Below are 16,120 nucleotides of genomic sequence, written 5' to 3'. Positions count from 1 at the left end.
AAAATCTCCCTTGAAAGTATTAAAAGCAGCCTAGATCACACAGAAAATAGAATCTCAGGCGTAGAAGAGAAAATTGCTGGCCTAGAAAAATCCACCACAAAGACCGAGAAAATTGACACAAAAAATGAGAATAATATACGAAAAATACTAGATACCATCAAACGTCCAAACATCTGGATAACTGGCATCCCAGAAGGTGAAGAGACTCATAAGGACATTGATAATGTATTCCATGAAATCCTCCAAGAAAACTTTCCAAACCTAGAGAGGCACCTCAAAGATCCACTCCCAAGAAATACAAAGGACCCCAAATAGAATCAACCCAAGAACATCTTCTCCAAGACACATTATAGCTAGATTGACCAAAACCACAGACAAAGACAAGATACTAAGATTGGCAAGAGAAAAACGGCAAGTTACCTACAAAGGATATCCTATTGGGCTAACAGCAGACATATCATCAGAAACAATGTGAGCAAGGAAAGAATGGGAAAATATATTCAAAGTGTTCAGGGAAAAGCAATTTACGCCAAGAATACTGTACCCAGCAATATTATCCTTCATTTTGGGAAGAAAAGACCAGAACATTCTCAGATAAACAAAACCGGAAAGAATTTACCAAAACCAGACCAGATCTCCAAGAAGTTCTCAAGGGAGTGCTATATCAGGAAAATTAACTACAGACACACAGAAATAAGAGTTAAAAAATTAATAAAATTGCCAAGTTAATCATAGGGACAAGTCCGGAGTTGAATATTATAAACTGGTGCATTTTATGACTTTTGTCTAAAATATTGTTGCTTTTCTTCTAGGCCTTGTTGTCCAGCTTTCAGGGTTTTTGTCCTGTCTCGAGCTGTCGATAGGTTCATGTACCTACTATTTGAACAGGATCCTAACCTGTTTCCTGGATTTAAGTTTTAAGCAAAGTTCCTTAGCATTTCAAAACTGCTTTTCTTGAAATTATCAGCTGAAATTGCTATTGAAAGTAATTAGATTATTTAAAAAATGGTGTGATCAGTAAAATTTTGGGGGAAAAGGAATGGAAGACAACTGTAGACAGCAGAGATAATTTGATAGAAAGTGGACAAATACGGAAGATTTTTTGCTGAGTGAAGCAAGTCAGGCTACAAAAGAGAGACATTCTATGTCTCCACTTAACATATACTGATTGTGTGCACTCTGTGGTAGAGACTGAAAGACTGGAGAACATAAAAGAATTAAAAATTGTAATGGACACTAGAGTCAAAGTGGAAAGAGAGTGTGGGAGGGGAAGAGCATAAGAAATTTGGGGGGAAAATGTAGAGGTAAGACCCTTGTGGGACACAGATAAAGTTTATTATCTGTTGACGAGGATGTGTATGGTGGTCTCAACTGGGCTGGACTGAGGTACATATCATGCTGGGTAAAGTCTCTTCACAATCTAAATGATGTATAGCTATGTAATGTATGAATAATAATAATATACATAAATAAAAAAAAACAGCCTTGGGACCAGCAGTTGGCATAATGACTATGTCACTGGACTCCCATGCAGTTGACCATGGTTCAAGTCCTGAACCTGGTGGCTTAAACTCACGCAGTGTGCATGTGCATGCATGTCCAAGATCCCAAGAGGAGAATGGAGTAGAAGGGATTGCAGCATGACTATCTCTCCTGGAGGTTGGTGATTTCTCACTTTCTGTCTCTCTGTCTCTGTCTTTCTGGTGAGCACATGCGCCCTATAGGAAAAACTTCTCCAAAGAAAAGTCTTTTTCTTAATTGGTTCAATTGTGTTTGCTGTTTAAATCAAAATAATATAATTTGATTTGGTGCTTATGTATGTACTGAAGGTAGTGAAGGCATTTACATTTAAAATGTGGGAAGGATAAACAAACCTATTGAAAAATAAGGTTTCCATATTAAAATTGAAGGGTCAAATGTCAGTGTCAGTAGAGAGTAAGTTACATACATATATGCTAGGATACCAAGATCGACAAGTTAGAGGAGGGGATGAGGGGAAGCTATAGAGAAATAATTGAAAATAATAAACAAAAATCAAATTAAAATTCTTTAAAAATGTTTCCCACAAGGATGAGGGGGAAAGAAAAACAAGACTGAGAAATAGAGGAATAAAAGACAAATATACTTTTTAATTACTTGAATATGAGTGATCTAACTATGCCAGGTAAAAGACCACGAGTGGCAATGAGACGTAAGAACCAGCTACGTCTGACTCCACAAAACTCATTTCAGCATAACAACTTAGATAAGTAAGAATGGAAAAAATACCAGGCAAAATTGAATTTTAAAAATTAGAAGTGGATAATATAATATCTCATTTGTTGGTTTCCCTTATTTCCTGAACTCTAAATATTAAATTATGCCCTTACTAGAGCTCACACTTCTTCTTATAAATAGAGTAATTCCCTAGAGAAGCTCCATAATCATTCTTCAACCACCAATTCTTCATTTTGAGGTAAATATATTTTAGAGATGGCAAATGGACATAATATATACATTGTACACATTTATTCCTCAGGAAATAACTGAATGTCTTTAAGAAAGTATTGTTCCAGATTCCAACTATTCTGTGAAGTACTTACATAAGCATTTTGGTGGTTCTGACCACTGTCCATTTCTACATGTTATTTATTTGTGACTATGAAGATGATACAGGCACTGGCACTGATATTCAACTGCTGATCCTTGAGAGTAAACTGGCCATGGGAATGATGAAATGTCTCCATTGTCAATAGATGGGGGGGTGCACATTTTTGGTTAGAATATAAAAAAATGAAATCATGTGACTTAATGATAGACTAAATCAAAATGTAAGTTGATAAATGTATCCATTGTTGTGAGAGCTAATGTACAGAATAGTAACAATAGTTATTAATAGATACTGTATTTGGGGCTGGCAGGTGGCATGGTGGTTGGGGTGCTGGACTCCCACATGACCAACCATGGTTCAAGTCCTGGACCCTACGGCTTGCTTTCTCACTTTTGCTCTTTCTCTCTCTCTCTGGTCAAATTTTTTAAAATAATAATAAATAAGTAAAATAATTCTAAAAAAATAGGTACTGTATTATTTACTTGCAATTTCATGAGAGCACCACACAAACACATGTACCACACAAACATATGCACATACACATATGTGCACATGCCCCCCACACACAACAGTATCTATGGGTGGTAATAAATGCGTTCAGTGGGACCAGCAGTTAGTGTAATAGCTATGTCGCTGGACTCCCACATAGTCGAACACGGTTCACGTCCTGGACCTGGTGGCTTATAACTCACGCTGAGCGCGTGTGTGTGTGTGCCCAGGATCCCGATAGGAGAATGGAGGAGAAGGGATTGTGGTGTGGCCATCCCCCCTGGGGGGTGATTTCTCGCTTTCTGTTTCTCTGTCTCTCTCTGTCTGTCTGGCGAGCGCACACTCCCTATAGCAAAAACCTCTAAAAAAAAAAATGCGTTCAGTAACTGGACTGGTAATCATTACACTACAGACATATCAAATCATCACAGTTCACATTGTAAACATAGAGACATTTTTAATTGTCAAGTGATTATTTCATAACAAAATACTAAAAATTAATTTTGATGCTTTATTTCCTTACATATCAACATCTGATAATCAGTCAGCATATCAAATGTTTGCTAATCTGTGAAAATTCTATTATAAGCAGTTTACTATCAAGACAGGCCTCTTAGTTCAGTGGTTAAGTCCCGTGTACTGTGAGACAGATACCACATAGATGACTGTGGTTCAAATCCTGGTCCCAGTGGCTTGCAATACTAGACAGGGATATGTCATGGCCAACCTCTTTATTTTCTTTTTATAAAACTTTAGAGGGTGTATGTGCTCACCAGAGAGAGATAGGGTGGGGGGAGTGAGAAAGAACTCCTTAGTGGGATGTCCAAACCACAATCCCTTCCCCCCCACTACTCCTTTCAGGATTTGGGGAATACAGCACATATGTCTGGTATGTTTTACAAGCCACTGGGCCTGAACACATTCAGCCATGTGAGGTCCAGCCACCTTAACAACCATACCATAGCTGGTCCTCAAATCTTGATGGGATGAAAAAGGGGAGGGAAAAAATTAATGACATAACCACACCATTGTGAGGGAGTACTCTCTTTCTGGTGAGAGCACATGCCTTCCGGTATAATTTCAAGAACCTAGTTAAATATTATACTCAGTACAGTGATTATTCCCTGGATCTACAAGAATATTACATTACTTATTTAAGCATGTTGGCAGTTCTGACCACTGTCCATTTCTACATGTTATTTGTTTGTGACCGTGAAGTTGATTCAGGGACTGACACCGACATTCAACTGATGATCTTGGAGAGAACACTGGCCATGGGAATGACGTAACGTCTCTGTGTCAGTAAGTGGAGGGGGCTCATATTTTTCTTTAGGATCTAAAAGTATTGATTAATAATTTATTAAGAGAGCAAATAAAGATAATGATTAAATTGAAGCAAATACTAATTAATCATAATATGGAATATCATGATGTATGATGCTGAGAAGAGATAGATTTGAGAAATTCTAACCAAAGCACGTGAATATTACATTTGGTAGCCCTTCTTTTTATGCCATGCTAAAGTACACATAGACCTTAAAAAGATTCTTCTTTGCCATAATTCATCATAAAATTTCTATTCTAGTAATGGATAATACTGGACAGATATAGAGCTATTCATAATAGAAAGTCCCTTTCACTTAGGTACAATATTATGGAATGACTCTGTAGATTCTACTTATTGCTGCAAATTTTCATTTTTTTAAAGTTAAAAAATAACTCTTTAAACACCCAAAGAATAGGAATTGGTAGAGTGGAAGAGGGAATGTTAACTTACTGTTTCAGAAATACAGAGTAGAAGAATTTCTTCCTCTACCCTCTACCAAGGACAGCTCAAAATTCTAAGTGTTTTATGTAAAGCAAACATGAGAAGACTGATGTGGAAGAGTGAAACTATCTGAGACTTTTCCATATTCCAGACGTGGGATGAGACAAACTCCTGACCAGGAAGACTCATCCTTACACGTGCCAAGCCCCTAGAAGAACCTCTTTGTCTTTAGCAAAACTCTCAGGGAAACACTAAAATATCCCCTATAATCAGATCGTGGGCTCTGCATCAAAACTGAGATGTACTAAAAAATCTCAGGCAGCCTTGTTGGGGCTGGGGTTAGTCAGTTCTTCCTGTGTAGAGAAAATACTAACGGAAGGTTTCTTCTTCATGATCAAGCAGTTCCTGGGACCTCCAACTGCCACCAGCATCTACCACAGTGCATCCCATTGGACAGAAGCTAACTTCACAAACAGCCTTTCTGGATAAGTGATTACAGACCTAGGCACAGGGATCAGCTGGGTTTTCAGACCACACGTAGGATGAGTTCGTACCCTACAGTCTACCTGTTGACATAGAAGGTCAAATTTCTCTACATTTAATTACAAAATCCCTGCCCCAAAGTGAACATGTGATGTGAGTTACATATGTATTCAGTCAGTGCACCCATACTAGGCCCCCTCATAACTACTCATGAACATCTCTCCTACTAGGTATGTATGTAAGGAGGATCCTGTAAGGTAGGAGTACCCGACTCCAAGGTACCAGTCATGGCTTGTTAGGAGCTTGGCTGCACAGCAGGAGGTGAGCAGAGGGTGAGCAGGTGAATCTTCACCTGTGTTTATAGCCAGCCCCATTGCTCTTGTTACCACCTGAGCCCTGCCTGCTGTCAGATCAGGGCATTAGATTTTCAGAGGACCACAAACCCTATTGTGAATTTGGCAATGGAAGGGATCTAGGTTGTGTGCTCTTATAAGCCCTCTCCCAACCCTTGTCCATAAAAAAATTGTCTTCAATGAAACTGGTCCCTGGTGCCCTGCGCTGTGGTAAGACAGGTAAAGGCTATCTCTTTGTTCCTCCAAGCATGCTTTCCTTCTAGGCATTGACTACCTCTTCTCAGTTTGTAAACTATTACTGAAATAAAACCTCCTTTCTTCTCAAAGTCCTTTCAGGAAAATTGTTAATAGAAGGAACAGACTAACAAGGTAGGAAGTATTTTTTGTTGTTGTTGTTTTTCTTTAAAAAACAAAAAAGGAAAGAAAGAAAAAAGAGTAGGGACCAGGGACTTTAAATGAAAGGGATTTAGGGGGGTGATTTTGTTGTTGTTGCTAAATATTTATTTATTTTACATTCTTTCTTTTTTGTTATAGAGCATGTGTGCTTGCTGGAGAAAAAAAGAGACAGAGAGAAAGAGAAATCAATAAAGTGAGAAATCCTCCAGAAGGGAATGGCCATTCTGCAATCCTTTCTCCTTCAATCCCTTCTCAGGACTTCCAGCATGCACACACAAGCACCCAACATATTTTTCAAGCCACCAGCTCTAGGACTCGAACTGTGCAGTCAGTTATGGGCGATCCAGTCACCTTAACCACCACACCAGCTGACTGGCCTGAGAGATGTTTTCTTTTATGATACCCAACCTACTCTTGAAAACACCATAGAAAAAACTGGATCACATCCAGAGCATTAGAGATCAGGTGGGGAGCCTAGACATTCAACTGGCCCATTATAACAAGATGCTTCTTCCCATTCCCTTGGTATCAACAGAGCCTTATACTTCTGTCCACAATGGCAGAACAGGGCACCACTCCTCTCCTGTGGTATAAAGACCAATAGGGAAGCCTGGACACATGTCCTGCTCAGTAAGAATGAAATACTTAGGAGATGGCAGCAATGACAAGGGATGAGCCTTAATTTTCAGTCTATCCAGCAGCAATAAGCCTCAATCCCTTGTAAGTGTTCTATCAACATAGACTTGATACAATAGAAGATTTAAATAAAATTTAGATTCTGGTTATTACTACTCAGAGGTATAGGATACAATGAAAAATTAGTTGTCAGACCAGGAACCAAGAAAATTTGAAAAGAGACAAAATTGACCAATACCAAATCACCAGATGTTGGAATTAGTTGACAATGAAGTTCAAGCACCAATAAGAATGATGAAAATGAAAAATATAATAAGACAAAAAAATTTCCACAAATGTATGAAATCATGTGACATTTTGTTTTTCTGCATGTTACTCTGATAGAAATAGCAGAATTGTAGATACCAGGGACTAGGAGGGGATTTGAGTGTCTGAGGGTTATTAGGGAGGTGCTGGTATAAGTATACAAATTTTCAGTTAGATAGGAGGGATAAAAATATGCAGAGAATAGATGTGATGTGTACTCGCCCCAAATATGATAACTATGTGAAGTATACTAATATTAATTAACTAGATTTACTCATTCCATAATGTATATGCATTTGAAAATATCATATTACACATGATCTAGGATTACAATTTTATCTATTTTAAAAATAAAATATATTTAAATAAATTTAAAACACCCATGATCCATCTATATGATGTCTATAAGAGAGTCACTTCAGATCCAAAAACTGAAAATGGTGGAAAGTAAAAGGCTAAAAAGAGAGATTCCACACAAACAGTAACCAAAAGAGAGTTGGGTGATATTAGCCAAAATTTTAAATCAATCATTGTTACAAGAGTCGAGGCAGGACTTCAAACATTCAGAAATGTATACCCCGTCAGGAAGATATAACAGAATCACTAGTAAAGGCTTGATATAAGCATGTTTAGATTTCTGAACCGTAGAAACTGTAAAATAATAAATTATTGGGTTTAGTTTTGTTCTAAAGCTTATTTTAAAATATCATGTGTCTGAGAGAAAAAAGAGACAGAGACAGAATGTGAGATTATGCAGCCTCGCTATCTGCATGCCTCATTAATTACTCACTAGAGCTGGCTGACACATGCCTTGGATATGAGGGGCTCTATGAAAACATTCGTGGTGCACAGGAAACATCCTGACTCTAGCTAGATCATGCAATGCCTGTTCTATATGTTTATGGCTTACACATTATCCTCTTTGATACATACTCAAACAGCCTTTCTTGAAGTTGCATAGGAATGGCACATTTACAGATAAGTAATCTGGCTTGACCTATGATGCATAACAGGATCACACATGATAGTAGCAAGGTCGGAAAACTTATACACTAAAGGTGATTATCTCCAACTGTAGAACTTCAACTACAACTTTGAAAACTGGCAAAACAGTTCACTGTGCCTGGTAAAATGATAAATAAAGATCAGCATGACTAAGCAACACAGCTTGTCTGTGTTCATCTGCATCTTTGCTTCTGTGTCTCCTTTTTTCTCTAACCTTTTCCTTACAGGAGCAAGTCTCACGGTAGACACTGACAACAGAACCCTTGACAAGGCCACAACTCTTTTCAATTCTCCTACCCTTGTCTTCAAGTAAGCCAGGACCACAGGTATACCCTGACATGCAATCAGTGTACTCAGGTGGGTGAAAAACAGTTTTCAGCACTAGAATGGGAAGATGTGGAGGGCTGGAATAGAAACTATTCTTAGAAACTTGGTGTTTTAGGACCCTCACTTACTGGTTCCCAAGTTTTTTAAATTCAGCAACTGTTCTGTTTTCATATAAAAGTATGGGAAAGTCCAATCCAAGTTCAATTCCAATATATCCCTAGTGTTAATAAGATTTCCGGGACCAGCAGGTGGCATGGTGGTTAAGGCACTGGATACTCCTACATGGCCAACCACCTGGGCCTGGTAGCTTGCTTTCTCACTTCTCTTTTCCTCTCTCTCTCTCTCTCTCTCTGTGTGTGTGTGTGTGTCTGGTCAAATTAAAATAAATGAATGAATAAATAAAATTAAATAATTAAGTCTTTTAAAAAATAAGATTTCCTATGGAAGAGTTTTTCCATGTTATTGGTTATACAGTGTAAGCCTAAAATTCAGAAGTACAAAATTCTAATCCAAAATTATAAATACTTTTGTGCTAAATAGTCTCTAGATGATATAAACTTTTTAACATATTCAAGTAAAGACTAATGTCACATATTTTTCTACTTAATTACATAAATATGGCATTGTAGCTATCACTCCACATAAAATTAAATTTTACCCCCATGATTTACATAATTTCATTATAAACATTAAATTCATGTTACTTAAACATGGGTCTTTTAAAATTTTTAACCCCATTTTTGATTAGTGTTTTCCATTATGCCTGCATTTAATTGATGTAAATAGATTAATTTATATTCTGTTGATTTTCCCAAAGATGTGCAAATTTACCTGACCTGATTAGAACTATAATACTAACCAGGTAACAACAGCAAACTAAAATAGTAATTCATATGTTTAGTACAGTTGTATTTTTACCACATAAAAATGTACTGTATTTTACTTACAGGTAGGGCTGCATTTGGGAGGGGTGGACCAACCGCCTTCTGCACATGTTGTACTGCTCTGGTTGTCTGGAAGGCTGTAGCCCGCATTACAGACAATCCGTGCAGCCTCACCTTCAAGGTGGATTTGTCCCGAAGATGCAGATTGACCATTTTCCACCCAAGGGAAAAAGCACTGTCCTAAAGACCAAAGAGAGGTAAAACTTGGAAGGAGAGTCTTACATCTGGCAAACTAATGAAGAGAATCCAAGGGGAAAATTTAGATTCTTTCAACTTAGTTTAAGTATGTTAAAAAAGAAAATGGAAGATGTAACATCACTGACCACTACTTTGTATATATGAAGCATGTTATATTTGTAAATTTCTTTTTTTTGTTTTCTCATTGTATTTTATTTTTTTATTTAATTTTTTTTTTTTACATTTTTTCCCCCACATTTTATTGATTCACAAAATACCTTAAACTAAAACTATGGACAAAGCTAGAATCTAGTTACAAGTACATTGTGATTTTCTTCTGAAACATTTTAAACTTTTTAAACATTTAAACATTTTAAATTAATTAATTAATTTACATTCATTCCCTGGGCATTGTCACAGCATACAAAATATGATTTTCCATACAAAATATACTTCATAGTGACTTAATCATACATATTATCATAATTAATTTTCCATTTATAGTTTTTTATATATATAAAACTAGTTTATATATATATGTATATATATATATATATATTACAACTATTTCTCACCCTCTGCCATTTCCCACCCTCCTCCCACACTATCTTAGGTGTCTACAGTTGTTTTCCATTCCTTTTCTCCCCATATTTTATTGATTCACAAAGTTTCTTAAGTAATCTGATTACTTTCACAAGCAAGTTTAGCTGATATGTACATATCAGTGAATACATGTCTGACTTTAGGTGTGAAAATGTGAGTAGAATGAATATACTACAAGGTAACACCTAGCTGAAACTTCTTTCAGATATGACATTTTACTCTCATTATCCCATGTGATCATCTAAACTGCTTTCCGGGGGAGGAGGTGAGATATTAGTCTCCTTTGACTCTTGTTCATCTCCATCCTGATTTTACCTTCTTCACTTCATTCCTTTTTCTGCACTGAGTGAGAGAGTAAGACAGGTGTGATTTTAAGGAACATAGGTCCAGTCAATTAAGTGAAAAGGAGAGAAAACAGTTTAAAATGCTCTTCGAGAGTCAGCAGGAGGCATGGTGGTTAGGGTGCTGGACTCCCACATGGCTGACCCTGGTTTGAGTCCTGTATCTGGCTGTTTGCTTTCTCACTTTCTCTCTCTCTCTCTTGCTCTTTCTCTGTCTCTCTCTGATGAGTGCATGCACTCTATAGTAAATTTAGTAATAATTATAATAATAAATAAAATTAATAGTTCTTTTAAAAGCGCTTTTAGAATATTCAAAGAGATAGTTCATTTTGAATAAAAATTAGACATTAAACAGTTTTAGAAAAGTTGCATTAATACAATAATCAAAAGTGTGCATTAATATTAAATATTAATAGCTAAAAGTATTGACAATTAGTATTTGAAACAAAAATATTTAAATATTCCAAATAGGTCTATATCTTTTTTCTGATTTTAATGAACAGCTTTTCACAAAAGAAGAGCGACATATGTCATTTTTGTAGCTTCCTCTCATCTCTGCCTCTATGATGGTCGTGGCTCCATGATGACTTTTGTCACATTCTTGCCGCTCATTGAACGCACTAAATAGTTCATCACAATAAGGGTCGGGGTTTACTCACTGCGACACTTGGGTGTGGGCAACCACCCTTCCTCTGTACAGTTTATTCGACTCCAGAGAGATTGTGAAGAAGACACAAAGCTATGATCACAAGTGTAGTAGAAATGTCTTCCTATAGGAACTGGGAAAGTATCTTTATAGCTGTTTTCATCATAAATTTTTCCATGTTTTATATCCGGAAAATCACAAGTTCCTCCTTGAAAAAAAACAATACCCTATATTGAAGAATAGTTATACTTTATTTTAATAATCACGTTGACAAATATATTATTATACATAGCTAGTTTACTTGTATTAGCCAATTAAGGAAAATCTGTAATTAAGAGTACTAGGCATTAGAAGAGCTCATGATGTATAGCTCTTTAGAAGTATTTTCAATTAAATTGCACTGGAAAATGTAAGCCCTGAAGAAGAAATTAAGAGTGATTCTGTCCTGTGGATCTCCCAGATCTAAGGGATTTGTCTCTGGTGGGGTGTCAGCAGTGTTCATAGTTACCCATTCACTTCCTGTGTCTCTCCCTTCCTTCGCCCTTTGTGGTCTTGTAATAAAAATCTTAATCTTTTGACTGTTCTTTTCCAAGTTCAGGAAAGATGTTGCATAGAATACATATAAGAATATATACATATGTATGTATGGACAAATATATGTACATGTGTGTACAAATGTAGATACCATCTCAGTCAACTGAGGAATCGAACTTGAATATGAAATATTCAAAAGGAAAAAAATGAACAAGAACAATACAACTCCCCAAATCTGATACATTATATATATATATATATATTACAACTATTTCTCACCCTCTGCCATTTCCCACCCTCCTCCCACACTATCTTAGGTGTCTACAGTTGTTTTCCATTCCTTTTCTCCCCATATTTTATTGATTCACAAAGTTTCTTAAGTAATCTGATTACTTTCACAAGCAAGTTTAGCTGATATGTACATATCAGTGAATACATGTCTGACTTTAGGTGTGAAAATGTGAGTAGAATGAATATACTACAAGGTAACACCTAGCTGAAACTTCTTTCAGATATGACATTTTACTCTCATTATCCCATGTGATCATCTAAACTGCTTTCCGGGGGAGGAGGTGAGATATTAGTCTCCTTTGACTCTTGTTCATCTCCATCCTGATTTTACCTTCTTCACTTCATTCCTTTTTCTGCACTGAGTGAGAGAGTAAGACAGGTGTGATTTTAAGGAACATAGGTCCAGTCAATTAAGTGAAAAGGAGAGAAAACAGTTTAAAATGCTCTTCGAGAGTCAGCAGGAGGCATGGTGGTTAGGGTGCTGGACTCCCACATGGCTGACCCTGGTTTGAGTCCTGTATCTGGCTGTTTGCTTTCTCACTTTCTCTCTCTCTCTCTTGCTCTTTCTCTGTCTCTCTCTGATGAGTGCATGCACTCTATAGTAAATTTAGTAATAATTATAATAATAAATAAAATTAATAGTTCTTTTAAAAGCGCTTTTAGAATATTCAAAGAGATAGTTCATTTTGAATAAAAATTAGACATTAAACAGTTTTAGAAAAGTTGCATTAATACAATAATCAAAAGTGTGCATTAATATTAAATATTAATAGCTAAAAGTATTGACAATTAGTATTTGAAACAAAAATATTTAAATATTCCAAATAGGTCTATATCTTTTTTCTGATTTTAATGAACAGCTTTTCACAAAAGAAGAGCGACATATGTCATTTTTGTAGCTTCCTCTCATCTCTGCCTCTATGATGGTCGTGGCTCCATGATGACTTTTGTCACATTCTTGCCGCTCATTGAACGCACTAAATAGTTCATCACAATAAGGGTCGGGGTTTACTCACTGCGACACTTGGGTGTGGGCAACCACCCTTCCTCTGTACAGTTTATTCGACTCCAGAGAGATTGTGAAGAAGACACAAAGCTATGATCACAAGTGTAGTAGAAATGTCTTCCTATAGGAACTGGGAAAGTATCTTTATAGCTGTTTTCATCATAAATTTTTCCATGTTTTATATCCGGAAAATCACAAGTTCCTCCTTGAAAAAAAACAATACCCTATATTGAAGAATAGTTATACTTTATTTTAATAATCACGTTGACAAATATATTATTATACATAGCTAGTTTACTTGTATTAGCCAATTAAGGAAAATCTGTAATTAAGAGTACTAGGCATTAGAAGAGCTCATGATGTATAGCTCTTTAGAAGTATTTTCAATTAAATTGCACTGGAAAATGTAAGCCCTGAAGAAGAAATTAAGAGTGATTCTGTCCTGTGGATCTCCCAGATCTAAGGGATTTGTCTCTGGTGGGGTGTCAGCAGTGTTCATAGTTACCCATTCACTTCCTGTGTCTCTCCCTTCCTTCGCCCTTTGTGGTCTTGTAATAAAAATCTTAATCTTTTGACTGTTCTTTTCCAAGTTCAGGAAAGATGTTGCATAGAATACATATAAGAATATATACATATGTATGTATGGACAAATATATGTACATGTGTGTACAAATGTAGATACCATCTCAGTCAACTGAGGAATCGAACTTGAATATGAAATATTCAAAAGGAAAAAAATGAACAAGAACAATACAACTCCCCAAATCTGATACATATCCTCTACAATTTATTTAGATGTGTAAATGTGTGTGTGTGACTATTTTTAAGTGTGTGTGTGTGTGTGTGTGTGTGTGTGTGTGTGGTTCGGGAAAGTCATGATGCATTTTTGCATAGAGAAACATGGAAATAGAAGTCATGACTTTCCTCATGACCTAATACATATTTGATTGAAAAACAGAAAAATGTATATGATAAAACTAGCCTTCTAAAAATGTGTCAGTATTCTGGTATTCATCTGCTAAGGCTGCTGTAACAGAGTATTACAAGTGCCTTAAACAACGGAAATTTATTTTGTCATAGTTCTGGGGGTTGTAAGTGTAACATCAAGGTATCAGCAGGGTGGGTTTCTGCTGAGGCCCTTATTCTTGCCCTGTAAATGGCCATCTTCTATCCTTGTCATCCATGGTCATCCTTCCAGGGGTCCTTCTCCTGCTGTTCTCTTCTTACTGAATTACCAGTTCTACTAGGTGAAGGCCTAGACTAGTGATCTCTCATTAACTTAATTACTTCTTAGAACATCCAGTCTCCAAATATAGTCACAGTCTGAGGTCCCGCAGTGCCCTCTGAGTTTGGGTTGCCCCTATGATTCTCACAGGAGAAAGCAGCCCTCTCAGTGGAAGTACATTGTACATTCAGCCCAAAGGTTACCTTTAGAGAGAGCTCACTGAAGGAAGCACGTTTTCAACTGCAATGTCAGGTAAAGTTTGTCATCATTTCTTTTTATAGTGCTATTGAGAAAATCAGGCTGACATAGTTCTCAAATTTAAGTCATTATCTAAATAGTACTATTCCTCTGTTTCATTTCTATTTGATCCTTGTTTGCAACAGATATCTGTATTAGCCCAAGTCACAAATGAATTAACTGGGAAATTCCATTTTCTCATTTCTTCATTTGAGGTTGCACAATAATTGAAAATGTTAAGTCATGTGATGACAGCACTGAAAATCTGAAGTTGTTTACCCTGTAATAAACCAAGCCGTTGTAGCTTTTAGAGTGACTGGAAAAGATAACCTCATGAATCGATAGTGGACTTACTTATATTATCCCCCATTACACTTGTGGAAATGTTGTGAAGTCAAGAAAATGAAAATATCTGTGTCCTTCACTAATAAACACAGCTTTGAACTTCCATGATTTTTGTTTCATTTGTTCCTATGGCTACACTCTTGTCTTCATCTTCTACTCGATCTATTTTTAAGAGACCCATCTCTCCAAAACTCACTCAAGAATGTCATATTCACTGAGTGCTTAATATAAGACAGGTACAAGGTCTTGTGTGTAGACCTCCCTTCTTTTACCATTCAACTTAAGAGTAAAAAATAATTATATTTCTCTTCATTTTAATGGAGTTATGTCTTTTGGTACATGTACTTTTGACATGTATGTACATAGAGTGTATATTACAAAACACATAAAGAATATGTCATAAAAGCCATAGTAAATATATAGATTATACATATTTATGGATATATATTTAAAAACTATTAGTAAATATAAAGGCTATAGAGAATATATACGTATGTTTACAACTAGTAGTACATAGAATATATGTGTGTGTGTGTGTGTGTGTGTGTGTTTGGAGAGAGAGAGAGAATGTATTGTTATAACTACTTCAAATGTTCTCTCTTAATAGAAGTGCTATAAAGCATGGTCCTAGTTTTCCTTCTCTTTCCAGCATCTCTATTACTGCTTGAAACACAATTGACTGCTCAATAATTGTCTTGCTGTTGAACGGACAATGAAGTTTCTATCTACGTCAAAGTATTCTTCCCCTAAGTGGCTTGCTTTTTCCTTTGACATCTGAGCACTGGGACAACCCAATGTAAAGGGCTGGACTATCAATCCAGATTTATCCAAGTTTCACTTTTCACTTTCATATTTACATAAATTCCTTCTTCTATTTCCTTCATTTAGAATATTCTTTTGAATCCTTCTCCAAAGGATGACTACACCATTTAACATACACAGGAGACTCAGGAGACAAGGCAAACACATAGACACGGGAGAGCAAAGCCGAGAGCCCACGTCTGCTTCCACTCACCTTGTCCGCTGGCACAGGAAGCCCACAGGATGAGCACAGCACTGAGCAGCAGCAGCATGGTAGCCATCCCCGAGTGCGTTAGCACAGAATCCTGCCGTGCTGTGTGAGGTGGGAATCTGCCTCATTAGCAGCCACCAATCCTGACTCTGAATGAAAGTGCAATACATGAACACAGTGGATTGAACTCAATTCATAAATATCAAAGTTCAAAGACTTATGCAATGTCCCTCAATATCCCTAACCCTGACCCTAACTCTAACCCTAACTCTGTTAGTGGTTTCACAATAATTCGTTGAATTTATTACTTCATGTGTACTTGTCCAACTTCCTTCAGAAAGAGTAATGGACAGACTCTAAAAGTAATACAAAACATTAATATTTAAATTAAATTATTTGAAATAGA

The 16,120-nt window shown here is 36.5% G+C and overlaps 1 protein-coding gene across 1 annotated transcript in view; it reads right to left on the bottom strand.

The window, feature by feature from the left end:
- The window catches only part of LOC102495620 (complement factor H-related protein 2), a 66,399-nt gene extending 50,505 nt beyond the window's left edge, over positions 1–15,894 (bottom strand). Inside the window, exons 1-3 of the mRNA XM_006155423.3 lie at positions 15,718–15,894; positions 12,906–13,100; positions 9,301–9,477 (exon numbers count right to left, since the gene is read on the bottom strand). Of these exons, the coding sequence (XP_006155485.2) occupies positions 9,301–9,477; positions 12,906–13,100; positions 15,718–15,784 (439 nt within the window). The 5' untranslated portion in view covers positions 15,785–15,894. The remainder of the gene's footprint in view (positions 1–9,300; positions 9,478–12,905; positions 13,101–15,717) is intronic.
- Positions 15,895–16,120: the final 226 nt, after the last annotated feature.

This window comes from Tupaia chinensis, unplaced genomic scaffold (assembly GCF_000334495.1).
Source record: "Tupaia chinensis unplaced genomic scaffold, TupChi_1.0 Scaffold000453_1, whole genome shotgun sequence".
NCBI lineage: Eukaryota > Metazoa > Chordata > Mammalia > Scandentia > Tupaiidae > Tupaia > Tupaia belangeri.
This window is presented reverse-complemented; position numbering and strand designations above follow the sequence as displayed.